At 38.5% G+C, this 25,084-nt stretch overlaps 1 protein-coding gene across 2 annotated transcripts in view; it reads left to right on the forward strand.

Annotated features, from left to right (window-relative positions):
- The window catches only part of LOC108920501 (gamma-aminobutyric acid receptor subunit gamma-3-like), a 58,086-nt gene that overhangs the window by 16,004 nt on the left and 16,998 nt on the right, over positions 1 to 25,084 (forward strand). For both annotated transcript variants that reach the window (XM_029258042.1, XM_018729281.1), the window contains one exon: positions 22,705 to 22,925. In XM_029258042.1, the coding sequence (XP_029113875.1) occupies positions 22,705 to 22,925 (221 nt within the window). The remainder of the gene's footprint in view (positions 1 to 22,704; positions 22,926 to 25,084) is intronic.

Here is a 25,084-nt window from a genome sequence, read left to right on the forward strand (position 1 = left end):
CACACACACTTTTTCGATACCAACAGTTAAAGTTGCTGTCATCAGTCAGTTACATTAAATATCCCACACTCTCTCAGAACCAGAATAGCATCACTTCAAAGAACAGAGCCTCTGTCAATACATTTTTGAGGTTCACCATGCAGAAGCAGGAATAGTTTCTGACAGAAACAGAGGCTGTGGCAACTGGACCAAAGACCCAGTGAGACCCACACATGAGACCCAGAGGGGTGGGAAATGCATCTCCTTTAGTGGAGTAAGGCTTTAATTGGGAACACAGTCACTGATGCTGAGATTCACAGAACTGCAGTCCTATTGTCTCATTTTTATATATACAATAAACTGTGTATTTATGTATAAACTTACATACACACATACAGTATATATATACAAAAAGAAATGGGTGCTGCAAACAATATATGACTAAATTCATGGAAAAAATGTATGATTTCCTAGTAACATTCAGAATGGCTTCACACTGGAATTCTGTCATTCTCAGTTATGTATAGTGGGGGTATTGGATCATTCGTTGTTCAGTGAAAAGAGATCCTCTAGTTCTTTGAGGAATAAAGGTGGTAGAACACTACTGTACTCTCCATAACTTCCCATAAAGGTTTAATATTATTTACGAATTGTGTTTAATATGATCACACACAACAAATTTTTAGTTTTTTTGCACCAACACTTTGAGCTGTCTGAACCGGAACAGGGCAACTCGGAAGAGCAAAGATATTGCTAAAATTATCTCCTGACATGGGCGTGGAAAGTGTATTGCTTCATCCTGGTGTCCATCAAAACTGATTCATTTTCTTTGACCCTTATAACATCATGCAGATCAGTCATCAGAGCCAGTGACTCCCACAAGACGGCTGCCAATATCATTGGATCCACCAAGGGTAGATCCACCATTATGTTTAACAGCTGTCATAAAGTGCCACTTGGAGAAACCATTTAGCTTTTTCCAAACAGAAATAAATTTGGATGAAGGAAAAAGTGTAAGCAACCTCTCATCAGATCATAGAACATTTTCCACTGCACAGAGGTCAAAGTTCTGCTCTCATTACTCCAGGTTATCATTTTTGCACACTGACCTTAGACACAAGTGGTTCCAAAATGTCTCTCTATAATAAACTCATTTTGTGAAGCTCTCAACATAGTATTAGTAGGGACTGGGTCACAGAGCTCATAATTTAGTTCTTTGAATCTGTGAGGCCAGTTTGCTTTACATGCTTTGTTAAAGTCCTTTAAAGATGCCGCTTTCAAGTACCTTTCCTTTTTTCTCATTCGTTTTTTTTATCATCCCCCATTTGCTGTCAATATTCTTTGCACTACAATGCTCTGGTCACAATATTAAATACTTTTGTCTTTCTTGTGCCCAATGTGCTATTTGGAGTGCTTACAGACTTTTATCAACTTTGATGGTTATCTGTTATTGTTCAATAAACCTGTAGATTTCTAAATATCTTCATATACATATATATATATATATTTATATATATATGCATACATATTATAATCCAATTTTATATATATAATAACAGGAATCTGTACATACATGTTCTTTATTGCATGTGTTAAATTGTGTTAGATGTTATGGTGAACACTTTGTCAGTGATTATGTACCTCAACATCTCTTTAATAGGCTCTTATAATAAACATGCATTTGAAAAAGTTACAGGATTTCTGAGAGTTGGTGCAAAACACATGTGACATTTTATAGCTATCCAACGCATGTAGTATGATAACACATTTTAGTTCGTATTTTACTCATTAAACTTAGTGGTTTTTCCAGTTTTGGAAGAATAGAGTAAAAAAAAATTAAAGAAACAAATTACTCTTTAACATTAAACCCTTGGAAAATACAAAGGAAAGAAAGAATGATGTAAACCCCAGTCTGGAGAATTTAAGGCAATATTGTAAATCAGGATGTAAATTGTGTTATATTTTCATTATGGCTACTTTTGAACTAAATTTGTCCTCTGCACTCATAATAACCATAGCCTATAAAAATACCAAAATTTGTTTAAATTTAATACTGACTGCAGTCTCTTGAATTTACTTTTAGGCCACACGATTTAGAATTAAAGATTAAGATCACATAATCTGTATCAGTTTCTTTTACTCTCTTGCATCATTCTGAAACCATTCCTAGAAACAGTTTTTAATAAACATTGCAAACTATGGAATTGCCTGGTTTTATAATATACCTCCAAGCAATGAATTTTATTATTCATAATTGAATACTTTGTAAAAAAATGTTATTTATATATTATTGCAGAACAATGTACTCTGACATTTCATTATCTACATACACACACACATTTATTTATATATAATATTGTATGTTTAATTTATATAGGCTTGAGAACGTAATACATTTATGTTCATTAGTCTTTTAACCCTCTCTGATAATAAAACCCACATTTGTACATAGTGAACAGTCCCTTTGGCTGCATCTAAATTAAAATTTATGTTGCTGCAGTTGCACAACAACTATTACAAGTACTAACACAAGTATTAACATCCTTTAGCTTACTGAGACAGAGAGCATTTTCTTATAAACCTTTACCGCTGATATTTCTTGTAATATGCAAGTAAAAGAGAGAAACAGAGAAAGTGGTTTTTAAAGAAAGTGGTCTCACAGCTTCAAATGTATTCAGTTCATTACGTAAAATAAAGGGTGAAATTATGCACTTTGAAAGGAATTTTAGAGACTGAAAGAGCACTGTTTGGTGTTGTTTCCCTTCTGTGTGGGCAGGTGGAGCACCTTTATCCAATGAATCCCTATAGAACTCAGGCCTTGCTGGGCTTGGCTGTATCCATGCAATGGGAAACTTTTCTATCTTGCTCCTTCATGTCACATACAGCAGTGCACCACTGTGCTGTAGGATGCGATAAAACTTGACATGTTTTATGTGACAGGTCTTTTGATAGCTTGGCAACCTAATTTTCCTTTGCTGATTCTTTAGGCCAGCTCTTTTTTTAAATGAATTGCTTGAATGCACTCATTTAATTTTTATATATTTACCAGGCTGCAAATAGGCTCCAGTAAACTCAATGAATCAATGAATGAATGAATGAATAAATGAAGTTTTGAATGAATGTCCAGGAAATATATAACCATTGCTAACCCCAATATTTTCTTTTTTTTCTTATTTTTTATACCTAAATCTCATTTCTATTACATTGGACAGACTGTATGACAGTTTAATATAATTTTAGTTAACGTATTTGTGGATTATTACATTATTCTGCTGCTATTTTTTTTTACATGTAAAAACAAATTAATACATCTGTGTGTTTTCACAAACCCTTTATATATCAAGTGCAGTAGCGATCAGAAAGCACAAAAAAAAAATATGGGAGGGTGGAGGTGTTATGGATTGCATGCTTCTGCATGCAAGTGGTAAGACCCCTGTGCCTGCAGTGCAACTGTACACTTTATCACTTCTAGCCCTACCTCTTCATCAGTAGACTGTGTAAAAACTGGAGATTATCTTCATGATTATTGGTGTTTTAGGGGATTAGTCTAAGCAGTGGGTTTGTCATTATGACCAACAAGCTGAAACTGGTCAGCCATAGGGTTTACCATTCCTCACATCTTCAGTGAGGAAGGAGCCAGAATGAAATCGGTGTTTCTCTGCTTCCATAGCTGAAGGCTTCTCCACACTTCATTGGTCTCAGGGAAGCATTCTTCCTTCTGCCTGGCTGCTCATTTAGGGTTTATACTATCAACTTCACATTCCTACTGGAAAGAAAAAATCTGGCGTTGATTTCTCCTGCTTTATTGAACTTCCTGTTTTATATTTTTTATGCTCACTGCTGTATTTCATATAAGTGCATTATAATTTCAAGCTGCTGTGGCCTATAGATGTCTACTTCAGTGTTTATAGATATTGGGGTACTCTTGTCAGGTGACTCAAATATAACACCAAAACGAATCCATCACTTCTATGAGATTTTGTCATATTGAGAATGACTTTTGAAAGTTTAGGACTTCCAAACAGCATGTGGCGTTTGTCTCACTGAGGGCTGCATAACACTGCGAACGTGCGGAGGAATACTTTCTGCTTCAACCAGATCACACGCTTGCCTAAAAGAGGTTAAAAGTCAACAGTCATATGTTTACAGTCTGGCTGAAGACTGATCGATGATGCATTCTAAGGAGAGGCAGACATACCAGATTGCACAATTTACACAAGTGGTTTGTTACGCAAGGTCTAATCAAGACTAATCAAGTTATTATTGTAATTGAGCCATACCATGGCAGAGCAGAGAACACAGACAATCACAGGATGTCTTACATCCGCCATGAGGTTTCATCTTGCTTTCCTGTTGAGCTCCTTTAATGGGGATTATTACTTCCATGTTATCAAAGGACCAATATAGAAAATATTGTTTATTACAGGGCAGCTGTATAGCCAGGCAGTCACAAGGCACGGTACAGGTCTATGCACGTGTGAATCAGAGCTCGTCTATTGGCTTGGGGTTTCAGTCCAGCTGAGGATGTGCTGAGTTTGCATGTTTCTCCCCATATTTGCATGCTGTAAACATGCATAGAACACGGCTCTAGCAAATACTGTTCACTCCTCCCTTATCCTGGACACCCTGCAAGTGATTGCTAAGTTTTAGGCTTGACTTGGCACATCCTTCCATCCATAAGCCATTTACTACAGTACAGTAAAGAAGACAATAGTTCATTTCACACAACTGCTAATAATATGCATGCTTAGAATTGTGCATTTAACATAATAAAAGATAATTTTTAAATTAATTTTGATAAATTTGCTGTCTCTGCCTCATACCCCTTAGACCCAAAACAGTGAGAATAGCGAGGATTAACTGTATGTGTACTGTGAGCTGGCAGGGAAACAAAACCATGTCTTCGGTCAAGGATGAATCTGAAGGACAGCTCTCAAGTGCTTATGACATTTTTCCTATAGTGAAAACATGCTACAGGTTTTTAAATGAAAAATTAAGGCAAAGATGCTATGCAGCTTGTCTGAAGATTGGAAAGAAAACACTTTGTGATAACTGGTAAATAGATACAGATTATACTTATAAGTTGTTTTCTTGTATGATGTGAACCAGCAGAAATGACAAATTAAGTGTTACGGGGAAAAAGTCTGTACATCCTTTCAATAATTTATCTCTATGTTATCTTTATGTTCCAGGAAAATTATGCATGGCCAATAACGGCACATTCAGAAATTCCAGTTACCTAGAGTCCCCAGTTCAACTGAAAAGTATATATGCGGACAGTAGAAGGAAACTGAATAGTAGAAGGAAACACAGTACTGACAGTAGAAGGAAACACAAGGAGAACATCCAAACGCCACACAGACTGAGCATGATTCAAACTTGTGCCCGAACAGTCCAGGCGTTGTGAGACGGCAGAGGTACCTGCTGTGCCACTATGTTGCTCAGAGAAACTTGCAAAAATCACAACATGTTTTCTTAGATTGCACATCGAATTCATTTCCACTCAGATTTTTGCACCCTTCTACTGAAAAAGACCCCATGTCATGTATGATGTGTAGGTGGATGTACGTATAGCCGGTATAGCTTTTATGATTAAGATGGATTTGTATTTGGTAGACCTTTCCTGTAAATTTAAAAAAATCAGAAAATATGTGTTCACAGTATTGAAACTAAATTACACTGTCTATACAAGACCAGCTTGTTCAAGTCAGGGTTAGTGTAAACCAGAGCAAACCACCAGTCCATCACAGGGCAGCCATACACATACAGTCCCTCATAGATTTACTAAAGAGCCATAAAACACATTTTTGGACCGTGGGAGGAAACTGGAGATCCCCGGTGAAACCCGTGCAAACACAGGAGAACATGCGAGTTCCAACGAGGTTGAGCTGAATTGCAGTTTGCAAACTGAACAGATCACACGCTGTGAGGCAACTGTGCTACCCATTCCAACGCCGTATTCAATTATAAAAGCTAGAAAATAAGTTCACAAAATTCCTACTCAATTGTCAGACGCAAACATTTGTCATTCCACATTTTTCAACCAAAGGAAATATACACACACACACACATTTTCAGAACCGCTTGTCCCATACGGGGTCACGGGGAACCGGAGCCTACCCGGTAACACAGGGCGTAAGGCCAGAGGGGGAGGGGACACACGGAAATATATCATTTATAAAAATAAATTTAACCTTAAAAAGGATATTTGTTCTGCCGGAGTATTACACTCTCACACGCAATTAGAATATTAATGAACAATATTTAACATGCCATTGGGAACTCTCTAGAACTCAGGTCAACAGCAATGTTCACTAACAACTCTCCAGTAGCAGCTACAAAGGAACGAACAAACACTTCTGACCAGTCATACTATTTTAGAAGTTAGAACTACTAGATCAGTTGTGTGTTTGCGCAGATGCTGACTGTATTTTCCATGTGGGCTTCAATTCTGCTGGAGGACTCATATTTGTCATCAGATGAGCTAAGTGAGTCCCTTACAAAACGAGACGCCATTAAACAAAAGGAGAGCTAAATGTGGGGAGGTGGTGGTGGTGGTGGGGGGTCTGTAGAAAACAGTGTAGGCAGTATGGAGAGGTCAGTGGGCATTTGTATGTGTCGTGCATGATTGACAGCTCAGTGTGCTCAGGGGTTTGAGCTAATGCTCAGATTGCTCTCTGCACAAATTGTTCACCATTCTTCATATTAACGCACTGCTTGTCAGTGACTTCTTTGGTGAGTGACTATTATATATGGTATTTCATCGAACAGCAGTGTACTTTATTACCTGCAGCTGTGTAATCAGTTCACTGCAGTATTGTTACCATGCTCTATTATGATTACCCCGCTGTACAAGTATATAATTGTAAGTCCATTGGATGAAGGTGTCAGCTAAATGGCAAGTTAATGACTGCTTTTATTTATTATTTTGTCACTTCATTTATTTTTTAATTAACATAGATTGAATGTGAGATAATAAATAATTTCCCTCCCCAGGCTGCTTGGAAACCTCTCTCAAACAGAGCAGCTCAGGAGTTCTGAAGCATTGCCTTAGCTTGCGGTGCCACCATGTCCCTGAAAGTGACTTAATAAGTGTCAAAACCTTAGATGTGAAAAATTCATAAGCAAAGAATGTTAAAATTGTCATAGAACAGTTTTTTTTAAATTCTCATCTGCACTAATTAGCTGTTGATCCCTTGCTGAGTTAATCTAAGTGTTTCTTTGAACATCTTCTGTGCTCCTGTGTGATAGAACAGTTAATGCCCAATGAGGCAGGCAGGTCCCTGTACACTAGCTTCAGTGTCCTCAGACTTATCGCTAAACTATTTTTAGGAGTACTTCACTTTTTCCACTATCTTTACCATTTGAAAAAAGTCTATATCCTTTCTCTGGCTTAATTGGGATATTGTATTGCCTGTCAACACAATTTTTCTCTAAATAATATGTGTTATGTTGCCATTGACTTAATGAGTCCACTGTCCTCCAAGTGTATTTTTTGACTGATATGTGATTTTGGACAGTGCCTGCAAAAGAGGAAACTGAAACCTTTGAGCTGCAATATCTGAGAACAAGATCTGTACAGTGCTGGCTTTGCATTACAGTAAGATGTGTTTTCCTTTCGTTTGCTGCAACTAAAGATAATGCTAACCCTGAAAAGTCATAGTATTTTAAATGTTTTGCAATGTTCTGGCAGTCCTCATTCAACATTTAAACTATACAGGTGGTCCCCGACTTACGATGGTTCGACTTACAATTTTTTTGACTTAATGATGGTGAGCTGGCGATAGACATTTAGTAGAAACCGTATTTTGAATTTTGATTTTTTTTCCCGGAAAGTGATATGCAGTGCGATACTCTCTCGCGACGCTGGGCAGCCACAGGGATCCGCATCTCTCAGTCTGCCATGCAGAGGTGTGTATTAGGTGTATTAAATGCATTTTCAATTTACGATATTTTCGACTCACGATGGGTTTTGTGGAACGTAACCCCATCGCAAGTCGGGGACCACCTGTATATGATAGTCATATCTGGACACCAAAAAATATGCTGCTCACGGTGCTATCTTATATCTTTGTCAGTTACAGTTAACTGTGAAGTTCTTGAATGGTATCAGTTTAACAGATTTCTTACAAATTCTTATGGTCAGAAAAATTCTGGAATCCTTTATGCCAGCTTTGATGTGCGATTGTTATTATCTGTTTGAGAACGATGGTTTGCCTAAATGCTAAGCTGAGCTGATCTATTTTATTTACATCCTGAGTAATCTCCACTACAGTAGTGAAATCTAGCTTTCTTTATGTCAGACACCATTTTATCATATACTTACTGTGACAACAATACAGTGAATTTTTCCAGAATTAAAAAGCTGAAATAAGAGCCTTTGCACAAGTAGCTCTTTGGAAACTGGGCCTGACCTAGCTAACCAGTTAATTACTGATGAACAAGTAACCATCACTGATTTCACCTATTTTTGTCTGTGCCTGATGAGGTAAGTGTGACATCTGTGGCTCTTATTCCTTGGAACCAAAACACTTACATGTCCCTTATAGTAAGTGTCCAGTTGGAAGGACCTGGACACTGAGGGTAAGATCCTTTTTCCATGTACCAGTCATAGAGAGAGAATTCTTTATTTTGGTAGAAAGCCTCTATGAGTCATTAATATTCTTCTTTTCAGGATGAATAGACTGCGGGTACCTGCTGTTGTCAATTTTTTGAATATACAAGTATATTATGGGATCCTTTGGTGGTTTTGTATGCTGAAATTAAGATGACAAAACACTGCTGGTTTAGCAATGCTAAATTTGTCATTGCTGACTTCTGAAGAATGAGTGGACTAACACTTTGAGTGTCCATATTATTACTTATTATTTAGGTATGATAAGAACAAAAAATGGTTTGATAAGTAATTACCATCAATAGGTAGACAGAATTTATGACATCAAATTAGGGATTCTTTTTGGTGAAAAATTGCACCACAAGAAAACAACAACAACAGTAAGAGATCTCAGAACTCTATTTTTTTTACACACAGACACACACATTTTCAAAACCGCATGTTCCATACGGGATCACGGGGAACCGGAGCCTACCCGGTAACACAGGGCGTAAGGGGAAGGGACACACCCAGGACGGGACGCCAGTCCATCGCAAGGCACCCCAAGCGGGACTCGAACCCCAGACCCACCAGAGAGCAGGACTGTAGTCCAACCCACTGTACCACTGCACCCCCCCTCTATTTTTTGACAAATAGCATAAATTATTGTTAAATCATTTTTAACATAAGTGAGACTAAAGCGCTCATCTTTAAACACATTCTAGAGAAAGGTGGTAAAACAAAAAAAGATTTTGAAAAAAACAATTAATGCAGAGAAATTGTCAGGACACACTGTAAGAGTGTTCTGTGTTTCACTTCACCAGCAACAGACAATTCAGAAAATCATTTTCCTGTATCAATGTCTATGCCCAAATGTGTGTACTAGTTCAAGAAGAATAATAGCTTCTAGGATGCAGATCACTTGTGATACATACAACATTTCTGGCCTGGACAACAATACTTTCAGACTGAGATCAAATCCCATTTTTTCCACAGCTAAGAAATGTGATCGTGTTCTGATGCCGTAACCTTCCCTCTTTGAATGAAAAAGTAGAGCAACCAGAGAGCAGGGTGACTGCCTATTCAGAGATCTCTCATCAGCTTTCACTGTTTTAACGCAGGCAGGGCAGTTAGAGCCACATCACTGAGCTCTCATTTCTCACTTGACCCAGAACTAGTGACACATATCCACTGTGGGTGCACAGCTCTATCCACCAGGTCTTCAGCACTGGGTGGCATTCCCTTCCAGGGTTCTTATGTTCAGCAAGGGTTCAGTGGGGTTCACATGCACCTTTCCATGCCAACTGACAGATGCAAAGCTGCAGTTAAGGTGCCACTGGCTCCATTGTACTTTAGGAAGGGATGAAGCAGTCAGTGGCATCCTCAATATGTTGGACAACACACAGCAGGACCCATAGACACCCCATGGGGTTCACAATTAGTAGGCAGCAAGCGTTCAGTATGGCTTTCCTCATTAATACACCCAAGCTCCGAAAGACGACTGTGTGGTATGGGCTCGTGGACAGGGAGAGCTATTTTTAAACACCCGGGTCACCGCGTGTCCAAGGCAACGGTGTGCAGCTGAGGAAGCGGCGGCCGCACGTGAGCTGAGCCGAGCCAGAAGGAGCCCCTCACAGAGGCCGCCCACCCAAGAGAAGCGGTGCCGATTGCCCAGGCGCTCCACGCTCAGATCAGCTTGCTTTGCCTGGACACCCACGCAGGCCCTGCCGGCGTCCCCGCAGCCGCTCGCCTCAGCCGACACAAGTCATAAAGAATGAGATTCTGTCTGGAGAGCTGTTTTAATTCATCACGTTTTCCTCAGGAAATGGCTTCCATTTAACAATTTCCGGCTGCAGAAGCTTGAATCCTGCCATTTTTTATTTTGGAGTCTGTGAAAAAAGGACACATTTTGGTTCTCATTTTCATCTGAGGGCATCGTCAATTTCTCAGTACTGAATGGCAACAGGTACAGAACATAGCCTGCATGGAAATGCATTAGAGCCCATTAAGAATCGGGAATTGCAGAGAGTATTTAGATAAATATCCCTCTCATTCCTCTGCACTAGACAGCAAGGTCCAGGGCTCCTCACTAAGTATAATTAAGTTTAGAGATGACTGAGGATGTGGGAAGTTCTTTAGCATTTCAGTTCATCACTTTCTCTTCATGAAGGGGCACCTTTAAGGCAATTAAAAAAAGGCATTAGGAGGACTCTCCTGTAATAAACCTTTTGCTTATTCACTATGAAAAAAGAAAATAGACTGGTAATGTTAATCTTTTTATTACATCATACTGCTTTAGGTCATTCTCTATAAAAACACAATCTAAAACTTTAAGAATTAGCAAAATAATTCTTGATGCAAAAACAAATCCAACTGTGGAAGCAGGAAAGTGTTTTTCTTCACTCTGCAGACATAGCTCCAAACAAGTCATGGAATTAGAGAACTGCTTGTTGACTTCTTTGGCATCACTTGTGTTTTGATCTCCTGTTGGTATGTTGCAAGAACCAGTTTCAGAGGTTTACTGCAACACTCACCTGTGTATGACCATATTGCTGCAGTGCTTCTTTAAATATGCACAGACTGAAGACATGAAGAGCCTGAAAAGAGATAATGTCTTGTGAATGTATGAAAGCAAAAAGGCAGAGTACTAAGCTGATGTTCATTAAAGCAGGTGAAAAGGAATCCATGTGAGTTGTTGCTGTGGTTACAGAAATAAAATGGTACTTTGATGCCTCAAGGAACAGACTGCAAAGACTGCAAATATACAAACCAAACAGTAAAGGTTGCTCATAAACCAGTATTTACATATTAAAGATACATAGAAAGGAGGACAAACTAAATTGAATCACTAAAACATGCGAACATAGCTATTTCAACATAAACTGCAAACAGCTCAGAAAAGTAAAAGCTATTATCTCTCTCTGTCCAGGCTTATGAAAAAAGAAAGGAAACAAATTCTTACTCTGATTCCAGAGTTCTTTATCACACTGTAGAAGTTTAATAAATATTGCTGTGGTTGCTACTGCAGTGCCAAAATTCATTTACAAAAATCTCAAAACATCTGTACAGGTTTGACAGGATGCAGGGGTACCAAGTTTTTCTAAAGGACTGAAATTGATAAGATCATTTATAGCATAATGCCTTTTCTGGACAGGCCACACTTGTTTTTCTACCGTAAAAGTAGTACAATTGTCAGGTTTACTGCATATAGACTTTTTCAAATTTTTTCAGAGTTCCCCATCTGGCATGTGACAGCTAATTTCAGAAAATCAAACTACAGCTGTAATATATGTTTTGAAGATAGCTGACTAAATAAAAAAATCTGAATAAAATATACATCTTGGCAAAAACAGGCGTGAAGCTTAACGAGGAGCACTGAGGCATAACCTCAATGCATGAAAACATCACGGTAAATTTTTATTGACCGTAAGACACTAGAATACGAAATTTTAGCTGAAAATTCATTTTACCTCAGGTTACATATCAAGTCCGCTCGAGTGGCTTCTCTTTGCACATTAGAACAATTATTGGAATAGTTGTCATGTCATTTGTTACTTTGTGCAGCTGGTAGATGGTGGATGAAACTTCTAAGTAAATATAAAATGATCTACTTGCTCATTCCCTGCAATAAAAAAATAATAAAATAAAATCATGTCAGAGGATTAATCCTACAGGATTACCCTGAAATGGTTAAGACCTGCGGTTTCCTACTTACTCTTTACTGAAGAATTTGCCAAATTGTAGAGTTACTGATTCCTACTGAAAATTAGGGCACTGAAACTGTATCCTGAAATGCTAATGAGTGCGCTGGGCATGCTTGGCTAGGACTCCCGCTGCAGTGGGTGAAGTAGCTCTGGGCACAGAACTTGCCTGTTACTTGCTGTAATAGCTGGGGGTGAGGAGGGAGTCATCAGCCTACTTTTATCTTGGCAATTCCGCATGCTGTCTCACTGTTAAAGAGCCATACACTTGCACAATCTGGGGTTCTACATGTTACTTTCAAAAAGTTGCCACACTCGGTTCTCGTTATGATACCGTATTATATAGAGGAACCACCTGCGGTTTTGCAAGGAAAAATACCTCTCAGTGACTTGTTTATTTTTAATGAACATTAAGTGGTTCCTATTTGAAATTTCTGCAATAAGTGTGAAAGAATTGATTATTCTGGACCTGTAATATGTGAATGTTGGAAATCTTGCTGAAGACAAAACGTAAGCTTGGAAAGTATGCTGATTTTTAAATTTAGATTTAAATGTACCGTACGTACAACAAAAAATAAATGCAGCACATCCAGATTACATTTCACCAAGCCACACTTTCTTTGGTCACGTCTGACCAATAACACATAACACTTTTTATTGCCTCTGCTGACACTTCATACACGTTCTAACCTATGCAAATATAAAATATGTTCCGCTGACAAAATTTCAGGGTTGTTTCATTGCCAGTTTGACTTTTTTTTTTTACATCCCCCTAGTGGGTCATTTGGGAAGTGATAAAATCTGTAAGGCTGGGCAGAAAGTAATTTTTCACAGAACTATAAAGAGCATTATTTTTAATACACTTTAGTGCTCATCTTGAAATACTTTAAAATGTTAATATCATGAGTTTTCTTAAGTTTTACGCAAGGAATTAAGCAGTTTAAAATCAGCCCTGGTCCCCAGTGAGCTAATATTGTTCTTGAAGTAAAAAATAAGCTGGGGAATAATCTAATTTTGTGCAAATTTTTCCTGTTCCCTACGCCACATTTCATGGTTGTGTGTTTAACCTCGTTACCCTTGAGGGATTTCGGCAATAAAGTGAACAGAGAGCCCCATTTTCAGATTTCCTGTCACAAGATTGCATCATTCCCTCTGATGTCTGCAGAGATTCTAGGGAGTTTGTATTTATTACTGTCCATGTCTGTCACATTAGATCCTGGGAGTTCAAAGACGACCCGGATTTAAATCTCCTACGTATTGTTCTGTGCTGTGCTGTTTAATCTGTCTGACTGCTGCACCCTGATGCACATAGAGTACATGATCCAACAGCATTATTTGCACTTATGAATAAAGAGCGAAAACAGGAGCAAAAGGGAAGGTGCAGTACCTGTTCTGGTGCACTGATTCACATACATGAGGAGAATTTCTCTCGGATGTGAACAGAGGCAAAGCATGCTCCGAGCTGAGGATTTCAAATTAAACAAGTCCTAGCAAGAGAAATGACTAGCCCAGCATCTTGCTGACACAAGTGGAACAGGTGGGTGAGAGCAGAAGGGAGAACTTAATCAAGGTGTCCTTTAAACACAAATGCAAATGATACTCAGCCTGACATTTGCCACATCAGGGAATGGCCAAGGCTGGAAGCAGTACATCTGAGTACAATCATGAGGAGCCGCTAGGAGTGTTACTGATGTCCCCTGACAAGGGTAGCTAAGGGAGTGTTCAGATCGTGAGTTTCTGTGGCAACACTGAAACACCAAGGATTCACAGAGGGTGACAGGGAGAGACAGGAAACCCAGCTGTTGATGTCGAAGAGGAGGTATAATTTGGAGGTATCTAAACTTATGCAGGGACAGGTGGAGAAAGTTTGATTAAACTTGTGACGGTCTCAAGAACAACGACACAAAGTTACACATTCGATGTATGACTTCCCAGCTAAAACAGTTCTATTATTCATCTCCTGAACTGTTCGTTGCAGCCTTTCCTTAGCTTAAATATTGGAACGTTTGCAGAACCAGGTGTTGCCAAAGTTTACTTCCTTTTCGTTTCACTAAAGACTTTGTATTTTTAAACATCAGGTAACATGATAATTCAAGGAAGTACAGACAGTTTCTAGGTTACATAATATGTGGCTTATGTGAATTTGAATTAACATAAAAAATGCTGAAGGGTCAATGGCAGAAATTCAGAGCTTCAGAAGATCTGCATTATATATTTGTTTGTATAGCAGGCAGGCAGGCAAATAGATAGATAGATAGATAGATAGATAGATAGATAGATAGATAGATAGATGGGGGAGAAAAGGGGCAGATGGGGATATAAACAGTCTTATTATTACTTACAGACATGCCATTACTATGTATATAATGACAGGAGATAATTAAAATTCACGGTTTGGCTCCCTTTGTTGCACAGCTAGTAAAATGCAATCTTCCCAAACACAGGCCTACTTGTATAGCATAGGTCTTGGTTTTGTACTAAGCTATGTAATCCTGTTGCTGAGTGGCAGCACTGGAGCTAAGGAACACAACTCGTATCGTTCTGCCTTGACAGGAGGAGCAGATCTCAGCCCCTCCTGAAGACCTCTCAGGTGGTTGCAAGTTGACAGTTGCTAGCAGTGAGTGATGCACGGCTTCTTCCAGCACCAACAGCTCGATTGGGCTTATATAAAGCAAGTCATTGGCATTGCAGGGCATGCATTAGAGAGGCCATAACCAGCCTTCAGGCCACCCAAGCAGCGAGGCTTGCAGACAGATGGGTTTAAAAAAAAAACTGGAAGCAATGAAACTGGGCTGAAGGATCACAAGGAAAAAAGCGTAAGTTGAGACAAAGCAGAAAAGCTGTTGAAGAGGTCTTCCCCAAGGAATCCGTTCCTCTCCTCTGGTGCTCCTTTGGCTAGAACATATGAAATCTTGAAAGATATTTTGTGATCTCATGCCAGGATTCTTCCCACAGGTTTGTCGGAAAATTATGACATTTCCAGTTTGAAGCTAAGAAAATGATTCCGGTTAAAATGCGTCACTCATAGTCCGATGTTGTTTACAAACATAAAAATGACAAGTCTGAGTCTCAGAAAAAAATATATAACACAATGCCATAGATTGATGCTACATTTGACAGGGTTTCCTTAACCAGGATTTTGACCGAGTTCAACTTGGCACGTACAACAACAAAGGCAGGAGGAGGAACAGCAGAATGCTGAGTTTTACAGGATGATAAAGCAGGATTCTAATTGTTCAGTTAACTGCCTAGAAGTATTTAAAGTCGTGTGAAACTGATAGCCTTGCATCATATGTTGTAAAGTGGAAAGTCTCCCGAAACAAAATATTTGTTTTAACATGTTTATACACTTACCGGCCATTTTATTAGGTACACCTGTTCAACTGCTCGTTAACACAAATATCTAATCAGCCAATCACATGGCAGCATCTCAATGTATTTAGGCATGTAGACATGGTCAAGACGATCTGCTGAAGTTCAAACTCAGCAGCAGAATGGGGAAGAAAGGTGATTTAAGTGTCTTTGAACGTGGTATGGTTGTTGGTGCCAGACGGGTTGGTCTGAGTATTTCAGAAACTGCTGATCTACTGGGATTTTCACGCACAACCATCTCTAGAGTTTACAGAGAATGGTCAGAAAAAGAGAAAATATCCAGTGAGCGGCAGTTCTGTGGGCGAAAATGCATTGTTGATGCCAGAGGAGAATGGCCAGACTGATTCAAGCTGATAGAAAGGCAACAGTAACTCAAAAAACCACTCTTTACAACCGAGGTATGTAGAAGAGCATCTCTGAACGCACAACACGTCGAACCTTGAAACAGATGAGCTACAGTGATGGTGGTGTAATGGTGTGGGGGATATTTTCTTGGCACACTTTGGGCCCCTTAGTACCAACTGAGCATCGTTTAAATGCCACAGCCTAACTGAGTATTGTTGCTGACCATGTCCATCCCTTTATGACCACACTGTACCCATCTTCTGATGGCTACTTCCAGCAGCATAACCCGCCATGTCACAAAGCTCAAATCATCTCAAACTGGTTTCCCGAACATGACAATGAGTTCACTATACTCAGATGGCCTCCACAGTCACCAGATCTCAATCCAATAGAGCACCTTTGGGGTGTGGTGGAATGGGAGATTCGCTTCATGGATGTGCAGCCGACAAATCTGCAGCAACTGCGTGATGCTATCATGTCAATATGGACCAAAATCTCTGAGGAATGTTTCCAGCACCTTGTTGAATCTATCCCATGTTGAATTAAGGCAGTTTCAGAACATTTCTAGGGGAATTTTTACATAAGTGTAAATACAGGATGATTTATTTATTACACTCACATGTGTCTTAAATCAATCGATGTACTTTTCAGATGATAAGCACTGCGTATGTGTAAAAGTGAATCAGAGTAAATTTAATGGTAGATGTAAATATTCTCTGCAGTCATAATATCCAGAAAGTCCATATAAATCACACTAGTGTTGGAGACAAGGGCTATACAACAGCTGTTTTGGTTTCGCTGTGGAACACACTCGAATGTGGCTACACCTTTTACATATCATATTGACTTTCCAGAAATTTTTATCAAATATTAATCAAAAACTTTGATTAATTGACTAATTGACTAATCAATGGCTTCTTCAGAGATGTAAGTTACTGCTAAAATCAGCTTTCAAATTCTAAAGTACTTTAACTGATGGCACCAGTTCAGTTAGTTTTGTTTCTGAAATAAGTTTGCATAATTTATCTGCAAGAAAAGCATTTTATCTTTCATACAACGGGAGTGCATCTATTCATCATTCGCACTTTGTCACGGGATGGTTTTTGTTAATTAATCATGCCAGGAGTTAATCACTGAGTCTTGGCATCAACGCTGTTCAGATTTGTAGTTTTTTTGTTTCATTACACCATGTAATTAGCACATTTTCCCAACAACAATGCGTTATCTCATTGTGCAGCCTGAATCTATGACACATAGAACTACAGACAAGTGACTGGGAGTGTCCTGTGTCCTACTGCTACTGCTGAGCCCAGGCCAGAGTAGTAGTAAAGTTAATAAGGTTGGATGACTCTGGCATCCAGTGAACAAACTGCCAAACTCCAGTCTGAGGATATACAAGAGAGGTATATATATCACAAGACTTACTTTTATGCTGAATAAAACATAGTCAGTATGATGGATTAGATTAATGTTTCGTGCTTTCACCTCACCTTCACTTTAAAGAACAGTGGAACACAGCAATGTCGTAGTTTTCATGGTGATAATCTAAAGCATTTTAAGTGAACCAAGAAAAACTAAAAGAGGAAATTTATCACAGACCATTGACAATATCACACATAACAATCACCGTGGAAAACATTTCAGATCCTAAGCTTTTATGCTGTAACAACACAACAATGTGACCTTCAGTGAATGTAAGTTCATTTTAGTCAGAAATATGTTTCTATTTTATTATCATTCCCCCAAAGACTATTTTTTATGTATTCTTTGAGGACTCACTGAGATTTATTTACCAATTCTTGTTGATTAAAATAAAAGAGAAGCTGAAAATAAGATGCAAGACAATGAGCAACCAAAGCTTTGTGGGGAGGAAGATCCAAAGGACACCCTAAAAATGCAACTTAGACAGTCAATGTCACCTTTTTAAACAAAGAATGCCTATTTTCCGAAACACATTTCTATTAAGATTTAAGCGTTGGTAAACGAATTTGTCTAACTTAGGATGCAGTTCGTCAGCTTGACCTTCCTTCTTTTAATAGAAAAGCATGCTACGTTTACTTCCGATTCAAAACATAAAACTCACAGGTCTGATTGAATTATGACAAAAAAAAAGGATAAAAAATATGTCAGTGACAATAGGAAGCCATCACCCAGAGCTGCTTGTTGGTACAATAAATCACATTTCTTAGGCTCTCTGCAGTGCTGAGTACTTGAACAAATATTGAAAGTTTGCAGGAGCAACAGATTCTCCAAAGGAAAGGAGAAAAGCCATCATCTAGAGAAACTCGAAATGAAAACGGTCAAATTAACCGACAGAATCCATCAGTTAAACTTATAGTACTTGCACCAGTACTTAGAGTACAGTACAGCAATTTGCATTTCAAACTGAAAGATTGTTTATGACAATCTTGTTAAGAAGACATCCATTGCAATGCACCATAATTATCTGTAAGAGCATATTTGTTCATCCCCGGAAAGTTAAAGTTAGTACATTAAAATACCTTTGAGTCACATAATTTTTATTAGGTACAAAAGCCAAATAATTTTTAAAAAAATTTGAAATGAATAGAGAAATATTTTGTCAAAGTGGTGATGGGGAAGAAAGGTGGTCTGAAGAAGACGCCTAAAGAGTGGCAAGTTGCAGTGATGGAAATCATCAGAGTTTCAGCACAATAACTTTGCAGATGAAGTGGAACATGAATTGAGTCAACGCCCTTTTACAATATATCTGGCATGGAAGCGAGCATTATGGAGCTGAAGAATCTGAAAGCAGAACAGCACCAAAAGAACCACTGTACAACATGGGTACCTCCAGTTACTCCCAAATACCGTTTGGCTCAGTTGGCCCGTGAAGTCTAACCAACAAGTGACAAGGAGGTGATCTGAACTTTGCTAATCAAGAGACTGCTTGGCGTTCATTAATACATGAGAAAATTTGGCCCTTTCCCACAAAGGACCACCTCTCAATTGACCACAAGGAAAAATGTGGTTTAGTATAGGCTATGTTCTAGGTAATTACACGTTTCAGTGCTCTGTTTCAAGTGGGGCACAATGCATTAGTCTGAGTATCACCAGAGGATAACAATGACTGTGAACCAACCAGGGCAGAAAATAATTGACCAGCACTAAGCTTTGAGCACTGAGGAATGCAGCACGCAGGGAGGCTGGGCATTAACTGACCTCACACTTTTGTGAGTCTCTGGAGGAGTGGAAGTAACAGAACTCCACAGATAAGATTAATGTGAATGTGGCTCTGTCTATGCCCAGAAGGCGCATGATACATTACACTGACAACAACTGCTGTTCACACAAACAAATACAAAGATTTCTCACTAGCGTAATTTTCTCTCGACTTCCTTTCCAGAGTTACATCATAAGAATTCCCTAAGCATCAAAGCACATCTAAATGCATGACTGTAAGGAATATTTGTAATAGCAGTTTCCAGGAAAACTGCGTTTGCCACAGTTGTGGAGTACAGCTCGGTTATATAAAAGTATGCGAAAACCTAGGAACTGACGCCATAGCGCATTTATATCACCTGACATATCCTATTGTCAGAATTTGCCGAATCTTTGGAGCTGGCAGTCACTTAAGACATTAACCCAAAATCATATGCAAAACTGAAAACTTATTATTTCAATTTCATACTAGTTTATGGTAATTGTAGAGAGGATGGCGCTTGATTTTTTTGTGCAGAAATATTTCACAAAAATATTTCACATTCAAGGAGGGGGTGTGGTGGCGCAGTCCTCCTCTCTGGTGGGTCTGGGGTTCGAGTCCCGCTTGGGGTGCCTTGCGACGGACTGGCGTTCCGTTCTGGGTGTGTCCCCTCCCCCTCCGGCCTTACGCCCTGTGTTACCGGGTAGGCTCCGGTTCCCCGCGACCCTGTATGGGACGAGCGGTTCTGAAAATGCGTGTGTGTATTTTACATTCATAGAGATGACGCCTCACTGACTGGAGGACAACAAAAAAAAAAAAACAGGGACAAACTGTTGCACGGTTATTTTAATCCGTTGTTGAATTTGAATGCATATACTGCGGTCTTACATCAGTCAAATGTGTGTCATATTGTCTTATGTTAACCATAAGAAATCTCTTACTAAGTTTGTACTTGTTCAAAGGTGACAATACAACTGTTTAACCTGGAAAAGCACCCAGGAGTATGGTGTGTGTCCTTGTCAGCAGAGCCTACTTGGTTTCCTAACAAGAAATGTTTCCTGACTTTTTGCTTTTGCTCCTGTAAAAACAGCTCCAGCTTTCTAAGATATTTAAAATGTGTAATGTCTTTTTTTTTTTTTCACTGTAATAGCACAGCATTTTAGACCACCGCCTAATTAAAAAGGAAAATTCTCTTGCCGCTCATGTCAGAACACATGTCTTCGTGGCAGAATGACTCTTCCTTGGCAGCGTAGACATGAGTCATTTTTTATTCAGCTGAGTTTTTATTTCTGCTCAGAGCTATTTGAAGTGATGAATGGTACTCTATGATGAATTTAATTAGCACAAAGGAGTGAGCAGCCCATTTCTCTGGCGTTCACATAGAAATTAAACCAAACGTGCTGTAGAGCGAATCAAAGTTATTGGTGTAAACACCAAAAGTTGTGTCCTGGTCTGCATCGGATTAGAGCAACACTGAAAGCTTAAAACAAGCAAACGTTGCCCTGTGGGCAATTTCATGTGCTTTTTGATGCTCCTTCATACTCTTCATGGCACCTCTTACTTGGAAATAAAATGTTAATAGTAGTTTGTTATACACAATACAGTGTTTATTTTTTTCTATAAAGCCTATATTTAAAAAGGAAATGAAAACCTTTAGTGACAGGTTACAGTACATTTCTTGTGATTTATTGCACAGTATTTTTTTTTCCACATATAAAGCATTTTAAAAAAAAAAGTTCTGCATAGCTAATGTACTGTATTTCATATCCCCATTATAAAAATGGTAATAGCTTGAATGTATTAAGAGTGTAGGTTCAAGGGAAACAATATTCCCTGTGAGACAGAGGAAGTGCAAATGTTTATTCAGTGTGGTTTGCTCTGTCTTTTTAAAGTGGAATGGTGCAGTGTTAATATACACAACCGTGGGGAGAGAGGGTCCTGGAAAGTGGCTGCCGTGGGAGGAACTTGGCCACCCGATTCACTGTATGGATGAAAATGATCAAATGATATAATTCCAGAAATAGTGATTTTCCTGTATAGTTGTATTTCTTTTCTTCTTGATCCGGCATTGCTCAGATACTGGTAATGGCTTATAATGGAACGTAATACTGGTATAAACCATGTTAAACACCATTTTAGGGCGAAGTGAAGAGTGCATCACCTTTTCTGTCATACACAGGAAATATTACTGACAGGCATTGGCTATTTAGCAACAAGTGTGTGTTACTAACACTTCTCTGAGCATCATACCTGCATGATCAGTAAGTCCTGTTTTAACAGCTAAAACCGAAAATTTGTGAAACTGAAAGAAATGATATTAAACTACTTCAAAATTTTGAGCAATTCAAATGGCCAGAATTAATGTACATCTTCATTCTACATAAACATACCAGTATTAAACAGAATATTTTGTCATGTACCTGTCCAGAGACATCTTGGTTTAATATAGTCAGATTTATCTCTTTATTTCATTCATTATTAATATAAGAGAAGTCTGAGCAATGCACTGCTTATACTGTTTTTGTCCTGGATCTTTACAAAACGGATAACACTGGCTCCTCAGCATATGAAACACAACTATAATTTTTACTGCTCAGTCATAATCAATAAAATCATAAATCCCAATGATGGAATGGAGCAATAATATTGAACTGAAAGAGAGAGACAATGAGAGAGCTGTCATTCCACTTACCTTGGACCTTGACTGTGAGGCTAATTTTATAGTACCTGAGAGAAGTGGCAGAATATGAAGGCGTCCAGGTGTTCAGTCACGTAGGAAAGCCGAGCACATTAGAACAGCGTAAAGTTACATATTTCTTCTGTTCAGTTTCCATTTATAGGATATGCTTGTAATCCGTCTCCTTTTTTTCATGCACTTTCACCTCCAGATGTGCCATCTGTACTTCAGAATTACCACAAAGGGTCTATTGTTGATCTGCAATGGATGCAATGAGTTACAGCCCTGTATGTAACAGAAAAGCTGTATTTTGGCAATAAAACATGCTTTGCCCTCTCAGTGTTTAGTCTGGGTTTTGGGTGCTAAATATCTGGGACAACAGCCACACCTGTTTTTAAATATAGTAGTCTTCGTGTGGAAAAAAAAATGGAAACCTGAAAACAGCTACATGTTTCAAGGGTCAATTTGTACATTAGTCCTCTACTGATATGCAGGTCAAATGCGGTAGGTGTAATTAAAGAGCTCACTGAGAAGGGAATAATACTCAACTGTCTGCATGAGTGACATTTACTTTGTCCCTTAGTGACCAAACACTCCACTGTATTCCTTTCCATCATTTAGCTTTTGGGAAACACAGACTCTAATTCTTCATTAATATTGCTTTTCTCCCTTTGTGACTCACATTCTACAAAGGGTTCACAGCATTATGCACAGACAGTTTGAATTCAAATGAAGTACGTGTTTGCATTATACCCTTTATAAAGTATGGCACATGCATCTTTTTAGTACCTAATGAAAGTGGTTAACACAATATCACACACTTTATGCCATATTTGTTTCTTCTGAACAATGGTGTCGTTGTGTTTATGTTTTGCAGGAATACCAGATTGATATAATTTTTGCCCAGACATGGACAGACAGCCGACTCCGATACAACAGTTCAATGAAAATATTGACTTTAAACAGCAATATGGTTGGACTTATTTGGATACCGGACACAATCTTCAGAAATTCCAAAAATGCTGAAGCCCATTGGATTACAACACCCAATCAGCTGCTCAGAATATGGAATGATGGAAAGATACTTTACACACTGAGGTAGGTACAGGAGTCAGTCTTCTACATGAAGACATTTACATCTGAGAGCAAGATTTACATTTACAGCTACATTTACATTTATTCATTTAGCAGATGCACTCCTCAAAAGCAACATACTTATCATAGATTTAAGTCTTTGAAATCACCACTAGAAAAAAAAAAAAAAGTAAAAATATTTGTAGCATTTTGCTGATGTGGTCTTACCAAAGGGCATTTGAGTTGACATCGACAAAAAAGTAAAAAGTTTCTTTTCCTCAACATTTCATAGCTAACAATCTTGTACGTATTTCTGTGACTATGGAGACTTTATTCGTTATCCGTGACTCTCCGGCTTTGTAATTTTTCTTGTTTTTTTAATATTTATATTAAATATAAATATATATTTTTATTTTGTTTTGTTGCAGTAAGGACATTGGAAAATACAGCTTTTGAATGTCCTTACAGCAACAAAACATAATATTTTTCTAGAATTTCTATAGTCAGTTTCTTGATTCAGCTAAACTTTAATTATGAGTCCATTCACTCTGCACAACATTAAGATATACAATCAGATGAATTTTTGATGAATTTAGCTTTCCAGCCATTAAAGCAATTTTACATGTTTTCATTCAATTTATTACATCAATTTTAAAATGTTTATCTATGTTTATTTTTTGTATGTGTATTATTTGTGTCAGTTTTGTTACATGAATGATTAGTTCATGTACAAAGCTACTGCAAGTTTTGGAGTACAAATGAAGTGGTACTTGATTCCACTTGATCATTTAATTGCATTGATTAATGCAATAGAAAACCTAAGAGATATTACACCACCTTTATAAATACTCATGAAAATAAAAGTGAAAATAAAACATAGTGATTTATGAATGTCTGCCACATTTCAATACTCTAGGTGATGAATGAGTTTTTTTTTTTGATATTTGGTGTCTATGCATATGGAGCTTGTTACATTGTCTCCAACACTCTATGGAGCAGTTCCATGGCAACAAGAAAGAGTGCTGTTGCTATGACAGAAACAAATGTGCTGCATGGGCTAATCATGACAAAAGCCTGGCTAGCAACTCTCTCATGGAGCCATATTGGCAATCAATATTCATGAACCCCACAGAATTTAGACTGGTGATATTAGATGATTCAAGAGAGGGGACACTTAAATGTCACTTTCCATTTTAATTCTGTCCATTGCCTGTCAGTAAAGCTGAGGTAAACAAGAGTGCCATTTTGTGTAGCCTCTTGAGAGCTGGATGTCTTTGGAAGACGCACTGTACGATCACCCAGCTACATTTTCTAGGTTTTTTCCTTTTTCTCCTTGCAAATTTCCAACGAAAAACGTATTCCAAGTACAGCAAATAGCTTTAAGCCCTCATTACTTTCAGATTAGTAGCACTTTTAAAAACCTCTTTCATGAAGAGACCTTGGGATGAAAGAGCATTGAAAACAAAAATGATAGTCATCCACTGCTTGGCTCTTCTGAAGGATTTTTGGATGCCGATGATAGACCTTTTGTTAAAAATGATGGGGAATGTCCGACTCCATTCATTAGAGAAATTGCCAGTGAATAATTGTGGCAAAGTATTTATTTTGCCAGAATAGTACCATAAGCAATACTGTCATGCAGCATTTTTGTATGGATTTTGTACTGATGAAATCTCGCAAACATGCTTTACAAATCATCCGGTATAACCCACAACTCAGAAATGTTCAGTCGACACAAGTGCCAGGAAAGCTGCATGCCAGAGAAAGATCATAAGCCAAGTACAGTATGTTGCCCGGAAAGTGGGTTCGGCTGGCAGTGCCTCTCACAACGTTCTCTCTGCACGACTGGTCACAGTTAGGTACTGCAGTCTTACTGCTGAGGTGCACAGCAGCTCCCCTTTCTCTGCATGGTGTGCCTAAAAGCACTACAAGCCTGAACGACTGGAAGTGAAATGTCAACACAGCTGCGCTACACTGATACACAATGTCGTTTTAAAGCACTCAGACTGTAAACATGCTTAGTTTATATCGACTCTCGCTGTTTCATAACTTGCGAATCGGTTGCCGAAAATCAAAGTTAGACTTAAGGGAGAGGTTTGTAGCAAACAGTTTACTTTTTAAGGTTCTTTTCTTGGGTTAAAATTTGCTACAGGTAAAAACCACAGGGAGACAAAACTTTCTGT

Source organism: Scleropages formosus, chromosome 14, assembly GCF_900964775.1.
Source record: "Scleropages formosus chromosome 14, fSclFor1.1, whole genome shotgun sequence".
NCBI lineage: Eukaryota > Metazoa > Chordata > Actinopteri > Osteoglossiformes > Osteoglossidae > Scleropages > Scleropages formosus.